This window comes from Entamoeba dispar, genomic scaffold, assembly GCF_000209125.1.
Source record: "Entamoeba dispar SAW760 scf_1105229463903 genomic scaffold, whole genome shotgun sequence".
NCBI classification, from domain to species: Eukaryota; Evosea; order Mastigamoebida; family Endamoebidae; genus Entamoeba; species Entamoeba dispar.
In genome coordinates this window covers 1-15249 of record NW_001855925.1, presented here as the reverse complement: position 1 = coordinate 15249, position 15249 = coordinate 1, and the positions used below count along the sequence as shown (strand labels likewise).

The 15249-nt window shown below is 25.5% G+C and overlaps 5 protein-coding genes across 5 annotated transcripts, besides 26 other annotated features; 3 read left to right on the top strand and 2 right to left on the bottom strand.

The window, feature by feature from the left end:
* Nucleotides 1-2: 2 nt before the first annotated feature.
* Nucleotides 3-1248: a repeat region.
* A 66-nt stretch (nucleotides 1249-1314) lies between these two features.
* Nucleotides 1315-1870: a repeat region.
* A 54-nt stretch (nucleotides 1871-1924) lies between these two features.
* Nucleotides 1925-6886, bottom strand: EDI_062870 (uncharacterized protein; the record flags this gene model as incomplete). Its single annotated transcript, XM_001741676.1, has 1 exon — nucleotides 1925-6886. One exon carries the CDS (start codon nucleotides 6884-6886, stop codon nucleotides 1925-1927), a length of 4962 nt encoding a protein of 1653 aa, XP_001741728.1.
* Nucleotides 6887-7713: 827 nt separating this feature from the next.
* Nucleotides 7714-7735: a sequence feature (AT_rich).
* Nucleotides 7736-7978: 243 nt separating this feature from the next.
* Nucleotides 7979-8016: a sequence feature (AT_rich).
* A 29-nt stretch (nucleotides 8017-8045) lies between these two features.
* On the bottom strand, nucleotides 8046-8678 carry EDI_062860 (uncharacterized protein; the record flags this gene model as incomplete). Its single annotated transcript, XM_001741675.1, has 1 exon — nucleotides 8046-8678. The coding sequence occupies one exon, from the start codon at nucleotides 8676-8678 to the stop codon at nucleotides 8046-8048; it is 633 nt and encodes a 210-aa protein (XP_001741727.1).
* Nucleotides 8679-8722: 44 nt separating this feature from the next.
* Nucleotides 8723-8781: a sequence feature (AT_rich).
* Nucleotides 8782-8803: 22 nt separating this feature from the next.
* Nucleotides 8804-8825: a sequence feature (AT_rich).
* A 46-nt stretch (nucleotides 8826-8871) lies between these two features.
* Nucleotides 8872-8922: a sequence feature (AT_rich).
* A 126-nt stretch (nucleotides 8923-9048) lies between these two features.
* On the top strand, nucleotides 9049-10422 carry EDI_062850 (Coronin, putative; the record flags this gene model as incomplete). Its single annotated transcript, XM_001741674.1, has 1 exon — nucleotides 9049-10422. The coding sequence occupies one exon, from the start codon at nucleotides 9049-9051 to the stop codon at nucleotides 10420-10422; it is 1374 nt and encodes a 457-aa protein (XP_001741726.1).
* Nucleotides 10423-10444: 22 nt separating this feature from the next.
* Nucleotides 10445-10492: a sequence feature (AT_rich).
* A 32-nt stretch (nucleotides 10493-10524) lies between these two features.
* Nucleotides 10525-11124, top strand: EDI_062840 (peptidyl-prolyl cis-trans isomerase CYP19-4 precursor, putative; the record flags this gene model as incomplete). The annotated part of the gene is made up of 1 exon (XM_001741673.1): nucleotides 10525-11124. One exon carries the CDS (start codon nucleotides 10525-10527, stop codon nucleotides 11122-11124), a length of 600 nt encoding a protein of 199 aa, XP_001741725.1.
* A 106-nt stretch (nucleotides 11125-11230) lies between these two features.
* Nucleotides 11231-11286: a microsatellite.
* A 934-nt stretch (nucleotides 11287-12220) lies between these two features.
* Nucleotides 12221-12314: a sequence feature (AT_rich).
* A 119-nt stretch (nucleotides 12315-12433) lies between these two features.
* Nucleotides 12434-13120, top strand: EDI_062830 (uncharacterized protein; the record flags this gene model as incomplete). The annotated part of the gene is made up of 1 exon (XM_001741672.1): nucleotides 12434-13120. The coding sequence occupies one exon, from the start codon at nucleotides 12434-12436 to the stop codon at nucleotides 13118-13120; it is 687 nt and encodes a 228-aa protein (XP_001741724.1).
* Nucleotides 13059-13238: a microsatellite.
* A 5-nt stretch (nucleotides 13239-13243) lies between these two features.
* Nucleotides 13244-13411: a microsatellite.
* Nucleotides 13412-13525: 114 nt separating this feature from the next.
* Nucleotides 13526-13594: a sequence feature (AT_rich).
* Nucleotides 13595-13660: a microsatellite.
* Nucleotides 13661-13705: a sequence feature (AT_rich).
* Nucleotides 13706-13810: a microsatellite.
* A 184-nt stretch (nucleotides 13811-13994) lies between these two features.
* Nucleotides 13995-14026: a sequence feature (AT_rich).
* Nucleotides 14027-14030: 4 nt separating this feature from the next.
* Nucleotides 14031-14138: a microsatellite.
* Nucleotides 14139-14146: 8 nt separating this feature from the next.
* Nucleotides 14147-14323: a sequence feature (AT_rich).
* Nucleotides 14324-14337: 14 nt separating this feature from the next.
* Nucleotides 14338-14504: a microsatellite.
* Nucleotides 14505-14520: 16 nt separating this feature from the next.
* Nucleotides 14521-14550: a microsatellite.
* Nucleotides 14551-14609: 59 nt separating this feature from the next.
* Nucleotides 14610-14697: a sequence feature (AT_rich).
* A 6-nt stretch (nucleotides 14698-14703) lies between these two features.
* Nucleotides 14704-14874: a microsatellite.
* A 136-nt stretch (nucleotides 14875-15010) lies between these two features.
* Nucleotides 15011-15040: a microsatellite.
* A 92-nt stretch (nucleotides 15041-15132) lies between these two features.
* Nucleotides 15133-15157: a sequence feature (AT_rich).
* A 10-nt stretch (nucleotides 15158-15167) lies between these two features.
* Nucleotides 15168-15243: a microsatellite.
* Nucleotides 15244-15249: the final 6 nt, after the last annotated feature.

Genomic DNA, 15249 nt, shown 5'->3' with positions numbered 1-15249 from the left:
GTTAGAGAATATAGATAAATAAATAATAAATTCGTTGATACAATTCATACTATACAGTAGAAACATCAATAAAAGTAGATTATATGTTACAATAAATGAATTATGAATCTGATTAATATCAACATGAGATGAATATTGTAATGAAATAATAAGAATATATTTAAAATATAAATATCAAATACAGAAATAAAAGAAATGATAGAACAGTAAAAGAGAATCTAAAATGAATAATTAAAAGAATGAAAAAAGTATTTGGTATGAAAATTAATTTCAATGAATGAATATAATACAATTAAATGAAATAAAATATGATATAAACAAAATATTTGAATTTGTAACAAATAAAATAAATGATATTTAAATAGAAAGAAATGTAGTGAATATATAAGAAATATAAATTGTATATTTAATAATAATAAATTATCAATAACCATATGGATGTCATTAAATATAAAAAGAAGTACATTCCTCAAAGTAGTAAAGATACAAGAAGGAGTAACTATGAGAGGAATTATTAAATCTAAAATATTTCTTATTGATATATTAAAATATTGTAAACATTGTTATATCATTATTCTATCTATTATCCATATATTGTTAGGATGTCCTATAATGAAGAATGATCAAATATCAAAACATAAATATATATGTAAACAAATATATAAACATATTTACATATTTTAATGAATTTGATGAAATAGATTTTAATGCACCTCATAATTGTATTAATAATAATGAAATAGTTATAACTTACAATAATGATTTATTTGTTAATTACATTCGTTTAATGTTAGAATACCAATATATTATCAAAATATCAAAGGAAAAATGATATATTAATGATGTCGCCATATGTCAAGATAGAAACATCGAATTAAAATATATTTACAAAATAAATAATTACAAATAATTACAAGAGAAGCTAAGACAAAGTAGAGAAATAATATATTTAAAAATAAACACTGTAATATTAACAATCAATTAATACATAAAGAAATATTAAGAAGATTAAAAACAGTCATTTACAAATTATTTTCACTAAAATACTATGAACAAATAACATTAAAACATGAAATATTAATGCTCTACAATTTCAGTATTAATAATACATTAAAAGAAGAAACATCTAATTCACAGATTTTTTGATATATTCTAATATAAAAATAAAAGACATTAAAACCATTTAAACAATCACTTCTCAATAATCATAAAATCCAATTGTGGATATATCTATTAATTATCATTTTTTATTTTTTATTTCCTATTTAACGTTTTGGTAACAATTATTTCAAATAATGCAACACTTTATTTATTATTTTTACTTCTTTGTTTTGTTGTGTTTTTTCTTTATTTCTTTTGTATTTATAATTATTGTATTTTACATCATTTGTTCATTTCTTTTCTGATTATTTCTTTATTTCTTTCTTCGTTCTTTATTACCTTATTCTTTTCTTTTGTTTTTTTTTATTTGACCATTAACTTTCTTCGTTTTCATTTTATTTTGGATTGAATATACTTCATATTCTGTATACCATCCTTTTTCTTTTCTGTTTATTTATTTCTTCAACTCTTTTCTCCAATATATTTGTTATTTTCTTGTTTTCACTTTAATTTATTCTTTCTTCATATTCTATATTTCTATTGGTATTATCTCTATTTTACTCATAACCTTCTTGTCATTTTTCATTTCTTGCTTCTGTTTCTGGTCACTTTTTCATTGATACCTCTTTTACCATTCTTTTTATGTATTTTATTACTCCTTACATTCATCCTTCTATACCACCTTGAATATTTACTTCTTGTTTGGTTTTCTTTATAGGACTCAAAACCATTATTATTTATAATAACAGAATTTGTTATATTCTTTGATTTTTCTGCCTTTTCAACAAAACGCAAAAAATTAAAATAATGAAGATGATTTAGATTAGTTTTTAAGTAACTTAGCTCTGTTTGCAACAGCAAGACTTTCCATACCACCTTTCATATTATTTCCAATATTTTGACAAATAGCAATAAGTTGATTATCACCTTCAGTGTCACCTTTTCCAACTGTAGCAGCTTTAACTGAACAGACAATCTTAAGTTGTGTAGAAAGATTTCTTAATGCTTGAAGTGAACGAGCCATATCATCAGCAGTTCTTGGGTCTTTACAAATTGGTTGTGCCTTTTGAAGCTCTTTACAGAACTGTCCAATAGCAGCTGCAATTGTTCTACCTTCAACAATAATACCTTCTTTATTAGCACATGATGCATGTTTTGCAAGTTCTCTGAAATGGATAACAATATCTCCACAAACAGCAGGCATCTCTGCCTTTGCAATTTCTTTTGTTTTACCAGTGGCCTTTGGCTTTGATTCTTCAACAGCAGTTTGTTTAATTAAATCAGCAACAGAATTGATTTGAGACTCTAACTCATTCTTTGGTGGTTCAGCTGGTTCTTCATCAACTGTCATACTTCCTAACATACCATCAAGATCAACTCCATCAGACATATTATCTAAGAGATCATTTAATTCAAGGGCAGCTTTAGCTTGATCACTAAGTCCATCCATATTTTCATGTGCTTCATCTTTAACATTGAATTTGAGTCCTTTCATTTTGTTAGCAAGATCACGTGATCCTTTAACAAGGTTAGAGAGATTTGTTCTCTTTCCTCCTCTAGCTCTTGCAGCAATTCCTCTGGCTTTTGATTTAGCCTTAGCTTGTTCTGTGATATCATTTCCAGTTAAATCATTCAAATGTGCTACCATGTCATTAATTTCTGAAAGTGTTCCATTTTCTTCTGCATGTTCAATGTCTTCTAATGCAAAATCAATTTTACTAATGAGGTCTTCAATTTGACTTCTAGTTTCTTCATCCAATTCAGGATCATCTAATGCGTCAGTCAATAATTTTTTCAATTTTTGAAGATCGTCACGAGCCATAGCAAAGTTTTTATCTTTTATTGCTTTTCTAGCATGTGCAAGATATTTCATTCTATCAGCAACAGATGATTTTTTACTACCCTTAGTCTTTCCTCCTTTTAATTTTTCTTTTAACTTTTCAACATCAGCCTTAGCTGAATCACATGCAATTTCACAATCAATGATATCTTCATCATTGTTTGTATCAAGTGCCTTTTTGGTAGTTTTCTTAGCTTCTTCAATTGATTCTTGTACTTTTTTCTTAGCCTCTTCTAATTCTTTCTTTTTCTTAGCATCTTTTTCTTTGGCAATAGCCTCATCAACTGATTTCATTAACTCTTCATATTGTTTATCTAATTCATTCAATGCTTTATTGCCTTCATCTTTGTCTTTACAAAGAACTGCCTCTTTACACTTATCAAGTACTCTTTCTGTTCTCTTGCATTTTGCTTTTGGTTCAACATCAAAGCTATCATTCATCTTATTTACAGACTCATTTAATTCTTTTGCTGATTTGATTAAATCTTCTTGTGCTTGTTTATCTTTTGGATTCTTTATAAGTTTATCTAAATTGTTATCAACTTCTTTAGCTTTCTTTTTAACTTCTTCAAGATTCTTCAAAAGAGCTTCTTTTTCTTCTGGAGTAATATCTGCATTTTCAATCATATCATTAATAGCATTTTCATAATTTTCAACATCTTTTGCTAATTTTTTCTTTAATTCTTTAGCCAATCGTTCATTTGGTTCTTTTGCAAGTTTTTCTGCTAATTTACAATCATCTAAAATAGCTTTAGATGATTCTTCTGCTTTTATTTCACTTGTCTTACCTAACATTGGTTTCATTGATTGTGCAATTTTAGAAGTTTCTCCTGAATTCTTCTTAGCCTTTGATGCTTTTTCTTTCATATTACCATCTTCTAATGCTTGTTTAGCTAATTCGATTTGTTCTTCACTTAATTTGTCTATTTTTTCATTAGATTGTTTTAACAACTTTCTATCTTCCTCTGGACATCTTTCAATTGCTTTATTGATAACATCATCTTTCATCTTCTTTTTCTTTTCAAGCTCTTCTAATGCACTCTTAAGTTTTTCTTCATTTTCTTCTTCAAGTGCTTCTGCAACTCTTCTTGATGCCTTTGCAATTTCTTCAATTAACAAACGAGCTTCTTCATCATCATTAAGAATAATAGAATCTGCAAGTTCCTCAATTTCTTCAATCTCTTTAAGGTCTTCTTTGTTTTGCTTTTCGTCTGACTTAACTTCTTCTGGTTTGTTATATAACTTATTTCTACATTTTTTAATAGAGTCGACTGCCTTCTTTCTTTTAATAATATTCTTTGGATCACGAGCAGCAGCAATAGCAGCAGCTTGTGCTTCTTTAACAGGGATTAAAACGTCATCAACATTTTGTCCATCTTTTTCTTTTTCAACTTTATATTTTTCAAAGTCTTTTGTTAACTTATTATTAGCTTCTTTAACTTTCTCACTGTCAACATTTTCAATTCCTTCTCTTAGTAATTCTAAATCTTCGTCAACTTTATTTTGTGTTTTTTCTGTTTCTTTTATTGGTTTACCTTCATCTTCTATGATTTTGTCAAGAGTTTCTTGATATTTTCTTAATTTTTCTGATGCTTTTTGTCGTTGTTCTTTATCTTTTGGATCTTTTTTAGATTTTTTAACCTCGTCTGAAGCCTTTTCATATTCTTCTTTAACATCTTTAATTTTTTTAACGTCATCTCTTCTGCCACTCTTTTTAGCATCCTCTATCATATTTCTTAACATCTCATCTTGTGCTTCATCAAGTTCTACCATTGCATCTTCTAATTCATCTAAATCTCCATTAAATAAACAGTCTCTTGCTTTTTTAGTACACTCTTTTGTTTTCTCAGCTTTCTTTGTAACTTCACTATCTTCTTTTACTTTAACAGCAACTTGCATTTCATCTGGTGTTGCTTTACACTCTCTTAGTGCATCATCAATTGCCTCAATATATTCACTAATAGCTTTGTTTGCTTGTTCTGCTTTTTTCTCATCTTTTGAATCCTTAATAAATGTATTAGAATCATTAATTGCTGGAACTAACTTTCTTTGAATATTATCAGCATATGCATCAAGTAATGGTTCCTTTTCTTTTTGTGCTGTTTCTTTCATTTTTGGAATAGTAGCTTTTGTTGCAGTTAATGCCTCTTTAGCGTTTTTAGCTAATGCACCTGTATTTTTATTATCAACTGCATCTTGCATTTCAACAGCTGCTTGCTTCATAGTTAAAAGTTCTTTAATTAATTCTTCATTTCGTTCCTTTTCTGAAAGTGTTTTTTCAGCTTGTTTCTTAGTAATTCCTTCAACAACAAGAGCATCAACAACATCTTCTTTTAATTTTTCTAAACTTTGTTTAGCTTTTTCCTTTTTAGCTTTATTTTCTTTATCTACAAGTGATGCTTTAGAGTCGTTAATTGATGGTGCAAGATCTTCACTAAGATTTTCGGCGATTTTCTTTTTCTTGACATCTTTATTTTTAACTGCTTCTTGGTTCATTATTTGTGCTGCTTGTTGAACGTCATTAATAACAGGTTTAGCATTAGAAACAAATGCATTATTATCTCCATTATCTACTGCATATTCCATTGCTTCTATTTGTTTATATGTATTCTTTAATTTATCTAGTTTATCTTTTGGCATACTTTTAAGTGCTTCTTCACTATTAGCAATAACACTTTCATCTTCAATTTCAAATGTAGCTTCTTCAACTTGTGGTTGTTCTGGAATATCTTCAACTCCAAGCTCTTGTAATTCTTTAACAATTCTTGCTCTATCTTCTTTATATGATTTAATTGCTGCCTCTTTTTTAGCATCGTTTTCTGGTTCTGAAAATGCAGTTTTAGCATCGTCTACAAATTTTTGGAAATCTTCTTTAATTTTTTTTGCTTCTTCTTCTTTTTCTGGACTCTTTTCATTTCTAGCATCAGCAATTCTTCCATCTACAAATTTTGGAATGTCTTGCATATTTTCATTTGTTGAAGCAACAAAATCTTTTGGATTATTCCAAAAAACTGCTTCTCCAGCTTTATCTAAATTTTCTAATACAGAAAGTCCTGTTTTTACTTGTTCTTCTTTTGGAACAATTGGTTTTGAATTCTTTATTTTTTCATCAATACTAGCGTTTTGTGCAGCTGTTTGTTCATTAAGAGCTTCTTGTTGTTTTTTAACAATTTCGTGACTTTTAGCAACTCTTTGTTTAGCTTTTTCCATTTCTTTCATTAATCTTTCTTTAGCCTCTTCCATTTCAACTCTTAACTTTTCATTGTCTGGATCCTCAAGATATGCATTAACAGCATCAAGAAGTTCATTTGAATATTTCTCAATATTATCAGCAAGTTCTTGCATCTCAGCTTTATCTGATGGAACTGCTTCCCCATCAGCTTGTGTTCTCATATCTTCAGCAATTTGTAAACCAGCAGAACACAAATCTCCTGCAATATCTGCAAATCGTTGTGGGTCTTCATCAACTAATTTAGCGTCCATTTGTTCTGCAAGGTCTCTCATTTTTTCTTGTTCAGCTGCAAGTTTCTTAAATGTAGCACCATATACAATTTGTAACAATTTAATACAATTAGTCCCACAAATTCTACATCCATCAACAAGTTGTTGATATCCATCTTTTAAATTAGATGTTTTAAGGTTATTAGCTGCTTGAGTTAAGTCACTTGATCCAGTAAAAACTTCTTCAGCTGCATCAAGAATTTCTTTTTGAATATCAGGATAATCTTCATAATCATCTTCTGCAAGGTCCTTTGCAATTTGTCCAATATTATCAGATTGTTCAGCAACACTTTGAATAGACATTTGCATTTCTGGTTTTGGTGGTCTATTTTTCTCTTGTAAAGCAACAAGCATTAAAACAAGAGATGAAACACTATCAGCAAATACCTCACAAATTTCTTCTGCGCATTTAACGAGATTTTGGTTGTCGTCTTCACTACTCATATTCTTATGAATATTTTTCTTATTTCTTAGATTTAAATAGTCTTTACCTCTGATCTTAAAATTATTCTCTTCTATTTTTATCGCTTTTATTTATTTTATTTTGTTTTCATCTTACCCAAAATTTTTAACCTAAACTTCATCTTTATTATTTCTTTTGTTTATAAAAATAAATTCCTTTTTATTCTTTCTTATGGAAGTTCATCTAATTTATTTTTATAGCATCAACGAAAATAATTCATCTGTAATGAAAATTTAATATTTCTTATATTCAACAACTTTTTGTTAAATACTCCTTTTTAAACAAATTTAAAAACCCTATTAATACACTCAATAATGCTCTTCTTCATAGTTTATTTTTCTTACAATCTTTTTCATACTCATTACTAATCATTATTGTTACTATCAAAAAAAAAGACCTTGTTTTCCCTTTTTATTGAAAAGCATAAAACAAATACTTCAACAAAACCTTATAGTATTGATAATTAGACATATTCTTTTGTTAAACAATGCATCATTCCATGTTCCTTCCTATATTCAATAATATTATAGATGACTTTACTAAATCATTTCCTGAAATAGAAATTCATTTATTGAACCATTAAATAAATTTAAAGGAATAACAGGAGAAAGTTGGAAAATGAAGTTTTGGTAGCTACTTAGAGTAGAGTAATAAATACAGATTGAAGAAGAATAAAATATGTAAAACATCAAACAATTAATTATTTTTTTTGAATAGAATACAACAATACTTAAAAATATACAAACAAACGATTTTATTCTTTTTGTTGAAGATGATCAAAGTTATTCAGCAACTACTTTTGAATATCTATTAAAATTAATAAAAAAAATCAACAAAATACATGTTTTTCAAAAATAGGAATAAAATACTTTTGAAATTCATTTATTAAGTGCATGGTGAAATTTACCTTCTAAAAAACAAACAGAAATTTTTTGAAGTACTAAAACTTTCAAATTTTACTGAACCAAAAGAGTGTATTAGAAGTTTATATAATGTAGAACTTGAGCCAAACAGTAGAAGTTGATTTGTCTCAAAGCATTCAGGAAGCGAAATAATTTTACCAAGAATATGAGAAATATAATTTATTTATTAAAAAATAAAACAAATAAAAGAATTGAATGAATCAACGGTAATTCAATTTTAATCAGATTTTTGTTTTTCAGCAACTTTTGGGGAACTTGATTGTTTTGAAGAAGTAGTAGTTGATGAAACAGTACCAAATCCTTTAGAACGAAGGACTTTTTGTCTATAAGCCTCTTTTTTAGATTTATAATAAGCCCAAAGAAGGCAAAGAACACAACCAATAATAATAATAACACCCCACTCAATACATACTGAAACGAATCCTTTATATGGTTGAATGAAAATACCACCAACTGGGTCTGAGAATTCTTGTTTTTTCACTCTATTTAAAGTGAAATTAACATAGGCACTATCAATGTAATGAGTACCAGTAAGAATTGGTACAACAACATAAGTAAGATTAACAGATGCTCCAACTGGAATAAAATCAAATGTAGCAGTATTACTTTCACCCTCAACAAGTTTCAAGAATGGAGGAATGTCATCATAAATAATTACATTGGATACATTATACTTACCGTCGTTTGAAACAGTAATTGATATAGTGACATTTGTTTCAGTAAAAAAGAGATCATCATCAATATTTTTTTCTATTCTTAATGAATTATCCTGGTTTTCATCTGGGGTTTCAATAACAGCTTCTTGAGCATTAACAAAAGCCAAAACAAGGATGAAAAAGATAAACCACATTCTTCTGATTTATTAGTTCTCCAGTTCAATCACTTCTTCTCTTCTTTAAAAACTATTTTAAATACTATTTTTATTATTATTTTTTACTATTTTATTATTTTATGGATTTTTACTTTCTCTTTCAGTAATTATTTTATTTAAAAAATTCCTCACCATATGTTTTATTTTAGTTTTCCATTATTACTATTTCTGGTTTAATTTATCAAAAATTTAGTAGAAAAAAACAAAAAAATATAAATTTTAAGTTCCATCTGAAAAAAAACCTTCAATTAGATTTCTAAAAATAAAACAGAGAAAAGTTAGATTCAGATCCAAGCGTTTGAGCAGAGCTCAAAAAGACGAGAACTTGAATTGAAATCATTAAACTCAGATGTCTGGCAAATTCGTTAGAGCCTCAAAATATAGACACGTCTTTGGTACTGAATTCAAAATTGATCAACAATACAGTGGAACCAAAATGACTAAATCCGCATGGGATTCTAATATGATTGCTTGTGGTTGCAAACATTTCTCAATGATTTGGGACGTAGCTGGAGGAGGAGCTTTTGCTGTTATTCCATATACTAAAGTTGGAAAACAAGTTGATGTCTGCCTTGTTAGTGGACATAAAGGAACAGTTCTTGACATTGACTATAACCCATTCAATGATAATCTTATTGCTTCAGTTTCTGAAGATTGTAATATTTGTATTTGGAATATTCCTGAAGAGTGTCCAGCAGGAAATATCCATGAAGCTGCTCAAACTCTTCAAGGACATAAAAGAAAAGTAGGAACTTGTAATTTTAATCCATGTGCTTCTAATGTTTTAGCCACTTCATCTGCTGATACTACTATTAAAATTTGGGATATCGAACAAGGTGAAGAAATGTTTTCCATTGGAGGATTTACTGATATTATTAATTCAGTTGCATGGAATAGAATAGGAAGTGAACTTGTTTCAACTTGTAAAGATAAGAAAATTAGAATTATTGATCCAAGACAACAAACTGTTGCTAGTGATGTTCTTGCACATCAAGGATCTAAAGGTATGAGATGTTTGTGGATGCAAAATAATGAAATGATCTTCACAACAGGATTTTCAAGAAATGCTGAAAGAGAAATGGCATTCTGGGATCCAAGAAATCTTGCTACACCACTTTGTAGACATACAGTTGATAATCAATCAGGTGTTCTTATGCCATTCTATGATGCAGATTCATCTATTCTTTATCTTGGAGGTAAGGGTGATTCAGGAATTTCATACTTTGAAATTGTTCATGAAAAACCATATTTCTATTCTCTTAATACTTTCAGAGGTGAAAAACCACAATCTGGATTAGGAGTTATTCCAAAGAGAGTTTGCAATACTACAACATGTGAAATTACTAGATTTATGAAAGTTACTAGAGATGGAGTTGTTCCAATCTCTTTCTGTGTACCAAGAAAATCAGAAATCTTCCAAGATGATATTTTCCCAAATACTTATGCTGGTATTCCTGTTGAAACTGCTAACGAATGGAAAGAAGGTACTTCTAATGAACCAGATATGTCATTCAATTTTGCTCCTGGTTTTGTCCCACCAGAAAAACCTGCTGCTTCATTCAATCCAGTTGTTAAAAAAGTTGAAGCTCCAAAGAGTGATAAAGAAATTAGAGAAGAATGGGAACAACTCAAGAATAGAGTTAATTATCTTGAAACAGAACTTGCAAAGAAAGATGCTCAAATTGCTGAACTTCAATCAAAACTTGCTGCTGGTTCACAGTAAGTTTCTAATTGAATTCTTTTCCATATTTTTTCTTTTAATTTTTTTAATAAGAAATTTTTTTTTATTAAATGAACTAAGAAATTATAAAAGCAAACAAATATAATGCATTTCTTATTTCTATTATGTGTTTTAACTGTTTTTGCTGAAAATGAAAGAGGACCACAACCACCACCTAAAGTACAACCAAAAATTACTAATAAAGTGTTTTTAGATATTCGTATTGGATATGAAAAAGTTGGAAGAATTGTGATTGGTCTTTATGGAGAAATAGTACCTAAAACAGTAGAAAACTTCAGAGCACTATGTACAGGTGAAAAAGGAATTGGAAAATATGGAATGCCACTTCATTATAAAGGAAGTAAATTTCATCGTGTAATACCAGGATTTATTATTCAAGGAGGAGATATTATTAGTGCAAATGGACTTGGTGGAGAGAGTATTTATGGTGATATGTTTGATGATGAGAATTTTGTATTAAACCACACTAAGAAAGGATTGGTTTCAATGGCTAATTACGGTGAAAATACTAATAACAGTCAATTTTTCATTGAAATGATTCCTACTTATTGGTTGGATGGACGACATGTTGTTTTTGGTGAAGTAATTGAAGGAATGGATGTTTGTGAAAAAGTTATGAATCAAGGAAATCGTTCAGGAGAAACTACTAAACCTGTTATAATTGAAAATTCAGGTGAATTATAAACTCTAATTGAAAGTATCATTATACTTATTAGCTTTATTAAAATAATATTTTCTGCATATGTCTCTATTTATTTCTTAAAAATATTAATTGATAGTATAATATAATTTCTTAATTTTATTCTTTTTATTCTTATTCTTCCCTTCATTTTTATTTGTTTCTTTTAAATCAAATACAAATCTTTAAAAAAGAAAGACACCTTCTTTTATCATCCACTAACTAATGCATCCTAACTATTCTTAATTCATTAGCCAATAACCTGTATCTTTAATAGAAGATTTAATTGTTGTAAACACTATAACATTTTTTCATTGTTTCATGAATGTTCCATTGTTTAAATTGTACTTCGTGTATTTATTCTGTTTGAATAATGATAATTGTTTTGAGAAAAGTCTTTATTTTGGTCTTTGTAGTAAATTCACTATTACTAAAAGAGTTTGTCAATATCAAAAGAATTACATTTAAATAATGAATGAAGGATTTCAATTGATCTTGATGAGTTATTTTATTTTAGAGGTATTTGGCATGATTTTCTCAACAAAACAACGATTATTTAGCACAGTGTTTTATACTCTCTAATTCTCTAAGTTATTGTGGTTAGAAATAATGATAAGTTCTTGTGTACAGTATTAGTTGAGAACAAATTGAGTTGAAATGAGTGTTCCTGATTAAATCCTTCTTCAATACTCTTACTTAAATTTGAATAAGACATTGTTTTATGATAGAAAGATATTCTTTTAATAATAAACTAAACTTTCTTCTCTTTTAAATCTTGTTTAGTTTAATGTATTAATAACATACTGTCCTTTTCAATCTAATTTCTACAAATATATATGATTTAAATTTCACAGAACCTCTTCTAATATCCATGATTTATTGTTCTTTAGATCATCTTTGGGATACCTCAACAATGAAAATATGAGGATGAATTTTTTATCATTACAAGCAACATTATATTATTACTTCTTATTATAAATAGGTCTTTGTGATGATACTGTGTGTTTAATATTAGAAATTACGTTTTGTTCTTAGACTATGTGAAAATGAGTTGATTTAACAAATACTTCAATCTGATTTTATTATAGAAATGAATGACGCTTAATTTTTTTATAATTACTATTGTTATTACAATAAAATCTAGATTTTATGAATTAAAACTATTGTTATATTATTGTTATTTTAACTAATATTTCACAAAAGATAAACGTAATTCGCAAAAATCATTTATTTTTTTTTTAATGAAAGATTCGGTTCCTCATTATCCTTGTATAAAAAGCACTGAACAAAAACTAAAACCAGAACAAAAGATAAATGCAAAACGGTGAACACCATAAAATCTCAAATCATTTAAAAAAGGAGTATGACCACCAAGAGAAAATATTTAGTTTATGGGGATTTATTATTAGTTATATCGTTTCTAAAGGAGGAATTGTTACTGTTAAACTACCAACAAGAAAAAAGGTTATTGATAAGAGAAACGAAATGAAATTGGTCTCTGTTGAAGTTGAAGGACATCTTTGGACAGCCAAAATATTTCGTGAACATATTACAGCTCTAACTAATCAACTTCAAAATAAAGAAGCTGTTAAACGATATCTAAGCAAAGATGTTCATGATCTATTTATGAATACTCTCACACAATGGTGCAAAATAAGAGGAGCCCAAGATGGAATCATAATCAATACCAAAATATCAAAAATTCAAACAGCCAATACATATAGAAGTAGTCCTAATGAATTTATTAACACAATTAATGATAATGGAATAATTTACACAATAAGAGATATCAAAGCAAAGTATGGAGAATGGTTAAGACATGTCCTTGAATACTTTAATTATTCAACACGTCACAAATTAGTAATATCTTTGGCAACATTACCATATCAGTTACAAAATGCAATAACGACATTTGGATTGCAAGAAAAAAATTCAATGAATTTATTTTTTGTTATTCATTTTTTCTTTGGTTATTTGATTATTAATTTAAACTTAGTATAATTTTATGTATGTTATGGTATTATTTTTTTTTTCTCTCTATCTTTTCTTTGTTCTTTTTATTTTTATTTTATTATTAATTATAATAATTATTTCTTTATTTATTTATTTTTTGTTTTTTAGAAATTATTTTTATTTTGTTATTTTTATTTTATAAATTATATTTTTTTTATCGTTATGATATATTTTTATTTTTATATTTTCTCTTATTCTTTTCATTATTTGTTCTTTATTTCTTTTATTATCATTGTTTCTTTTTTTATATATTATTTATGTTTTGTTTCTATTCTTATTATTTAGTATTTTGTTTTTATGTTGTTTAAAAATGAAAAAATAAATGTAATTCATCATTAATATGTCATTTTGATATATTTACATATTGTAAATAAATGAAGATATCATGAAATGAATATATATAGAATTATTATATATTTAATTGATTATTATTATTAAAAATCAAATACAAAATATATTAAAATTATTATTATTTTTATATTATCATTTTATCATTATTTCATTCAATATTTATTATCATTATATTATATTTTAATTTGATTAATATAAATATTTATGATAAAAATAAATAAATTTATTTTGATTATTCATTATTATTTATCATTCTCTTATTATTTTTCTTATATTTTCTTATATTTTCATTTATTGATGATTTTAATTATAAAATTTGTATTTATTAAATGTAATAATATCAATGAAATATTTGATATTTATCATATTCTATATCATCATATTATACATTATTAATATCTGTTCATTCATTATTATAATCTAATCATATTGTTATATTATAATTGAATAAATATGAATGGTTCAATATATCAATATTTGAATATTATTGTTGAATTTGATAATGAATAAGTTATTATTATGAAATATAATAATAAAAATATTGATATTTTATTTTTATTTATAATATTTATCATTTTATATCTTTATTTTGATTATATTTCTATTTTATTCTTTTATTTCAATCATTATGATATTTATTGTTTTTGTCATTATTCAATGATGAATATAATAATATAATGAACATAAGAATAAGAAATATAAAGAAATTATTATAAATAATTATATTTTATTATTTCATCATTAATTATTGAATATTAATGTGTTTAATAACTTATTCATTGTTTAATTTCATTTATTTTCAAATATATCAAATATTATATTTGTAAATTTAATAATAATGATGTTATTGAATGATATAATATTTATTTTATATTTATTATATATTTAATATTATATCATTCATATAATTTATTTTAATATATTCATGATTTAGATTTAATGAATATTTTATATAAAATATATAAAATGAATGTACATAAATATTTATATATTATTATAAATAATGAATGAATATATAAATTATAATTGAATAATTATATTTATTTTTATTATTTATTTATTTATTTTAAAATAAAATGAATGAGATAGAATATGAAATATTATTTATTATCGTTATGGATATATGTTATTTTATTATTATTGATTTATAGATATTTTATATAGATTAATATATTAATTCAATATTAATCATTTATATTTGTTATTATTTATTTCTTTATTTATTATTTTGATTTCATTATTATTCATGTTATCTCTTATTTATTATTTTAATATTATTATTCTTTATATTCATTATCTTATTTTCATTATATGATTATATTATTTATTATTCTGATATATTATTTTATATATTTTCTTTCTTTATTATTATATTTATCATTTTGATTATTGAATATATTAATATGTACATATACAATATAAATACAAATAAATGAAATATTTCATCATTTAATGAATGAATTAGATGATATTAAACAATAAGAAGTATTTATTTGTATCATAAACAATCAATATAATGAAATCATCAATAAAATAATAATAAAATAAAATGAAATATGAAATTTATCAACAATAATCATTAATCAACAATTTGATTAATGAAATAATCAAAATATAAAATCAAATTCAATATTATATTCTCTCATTTCTAAATAATTTTAATATAAATTAAAACAAAATGAAGAATAAAGAATGAATAAATATAAAATATAAATAAAATAAATAAATAAGAAGATAAATAAGATAAATATATAATAAATCATAAA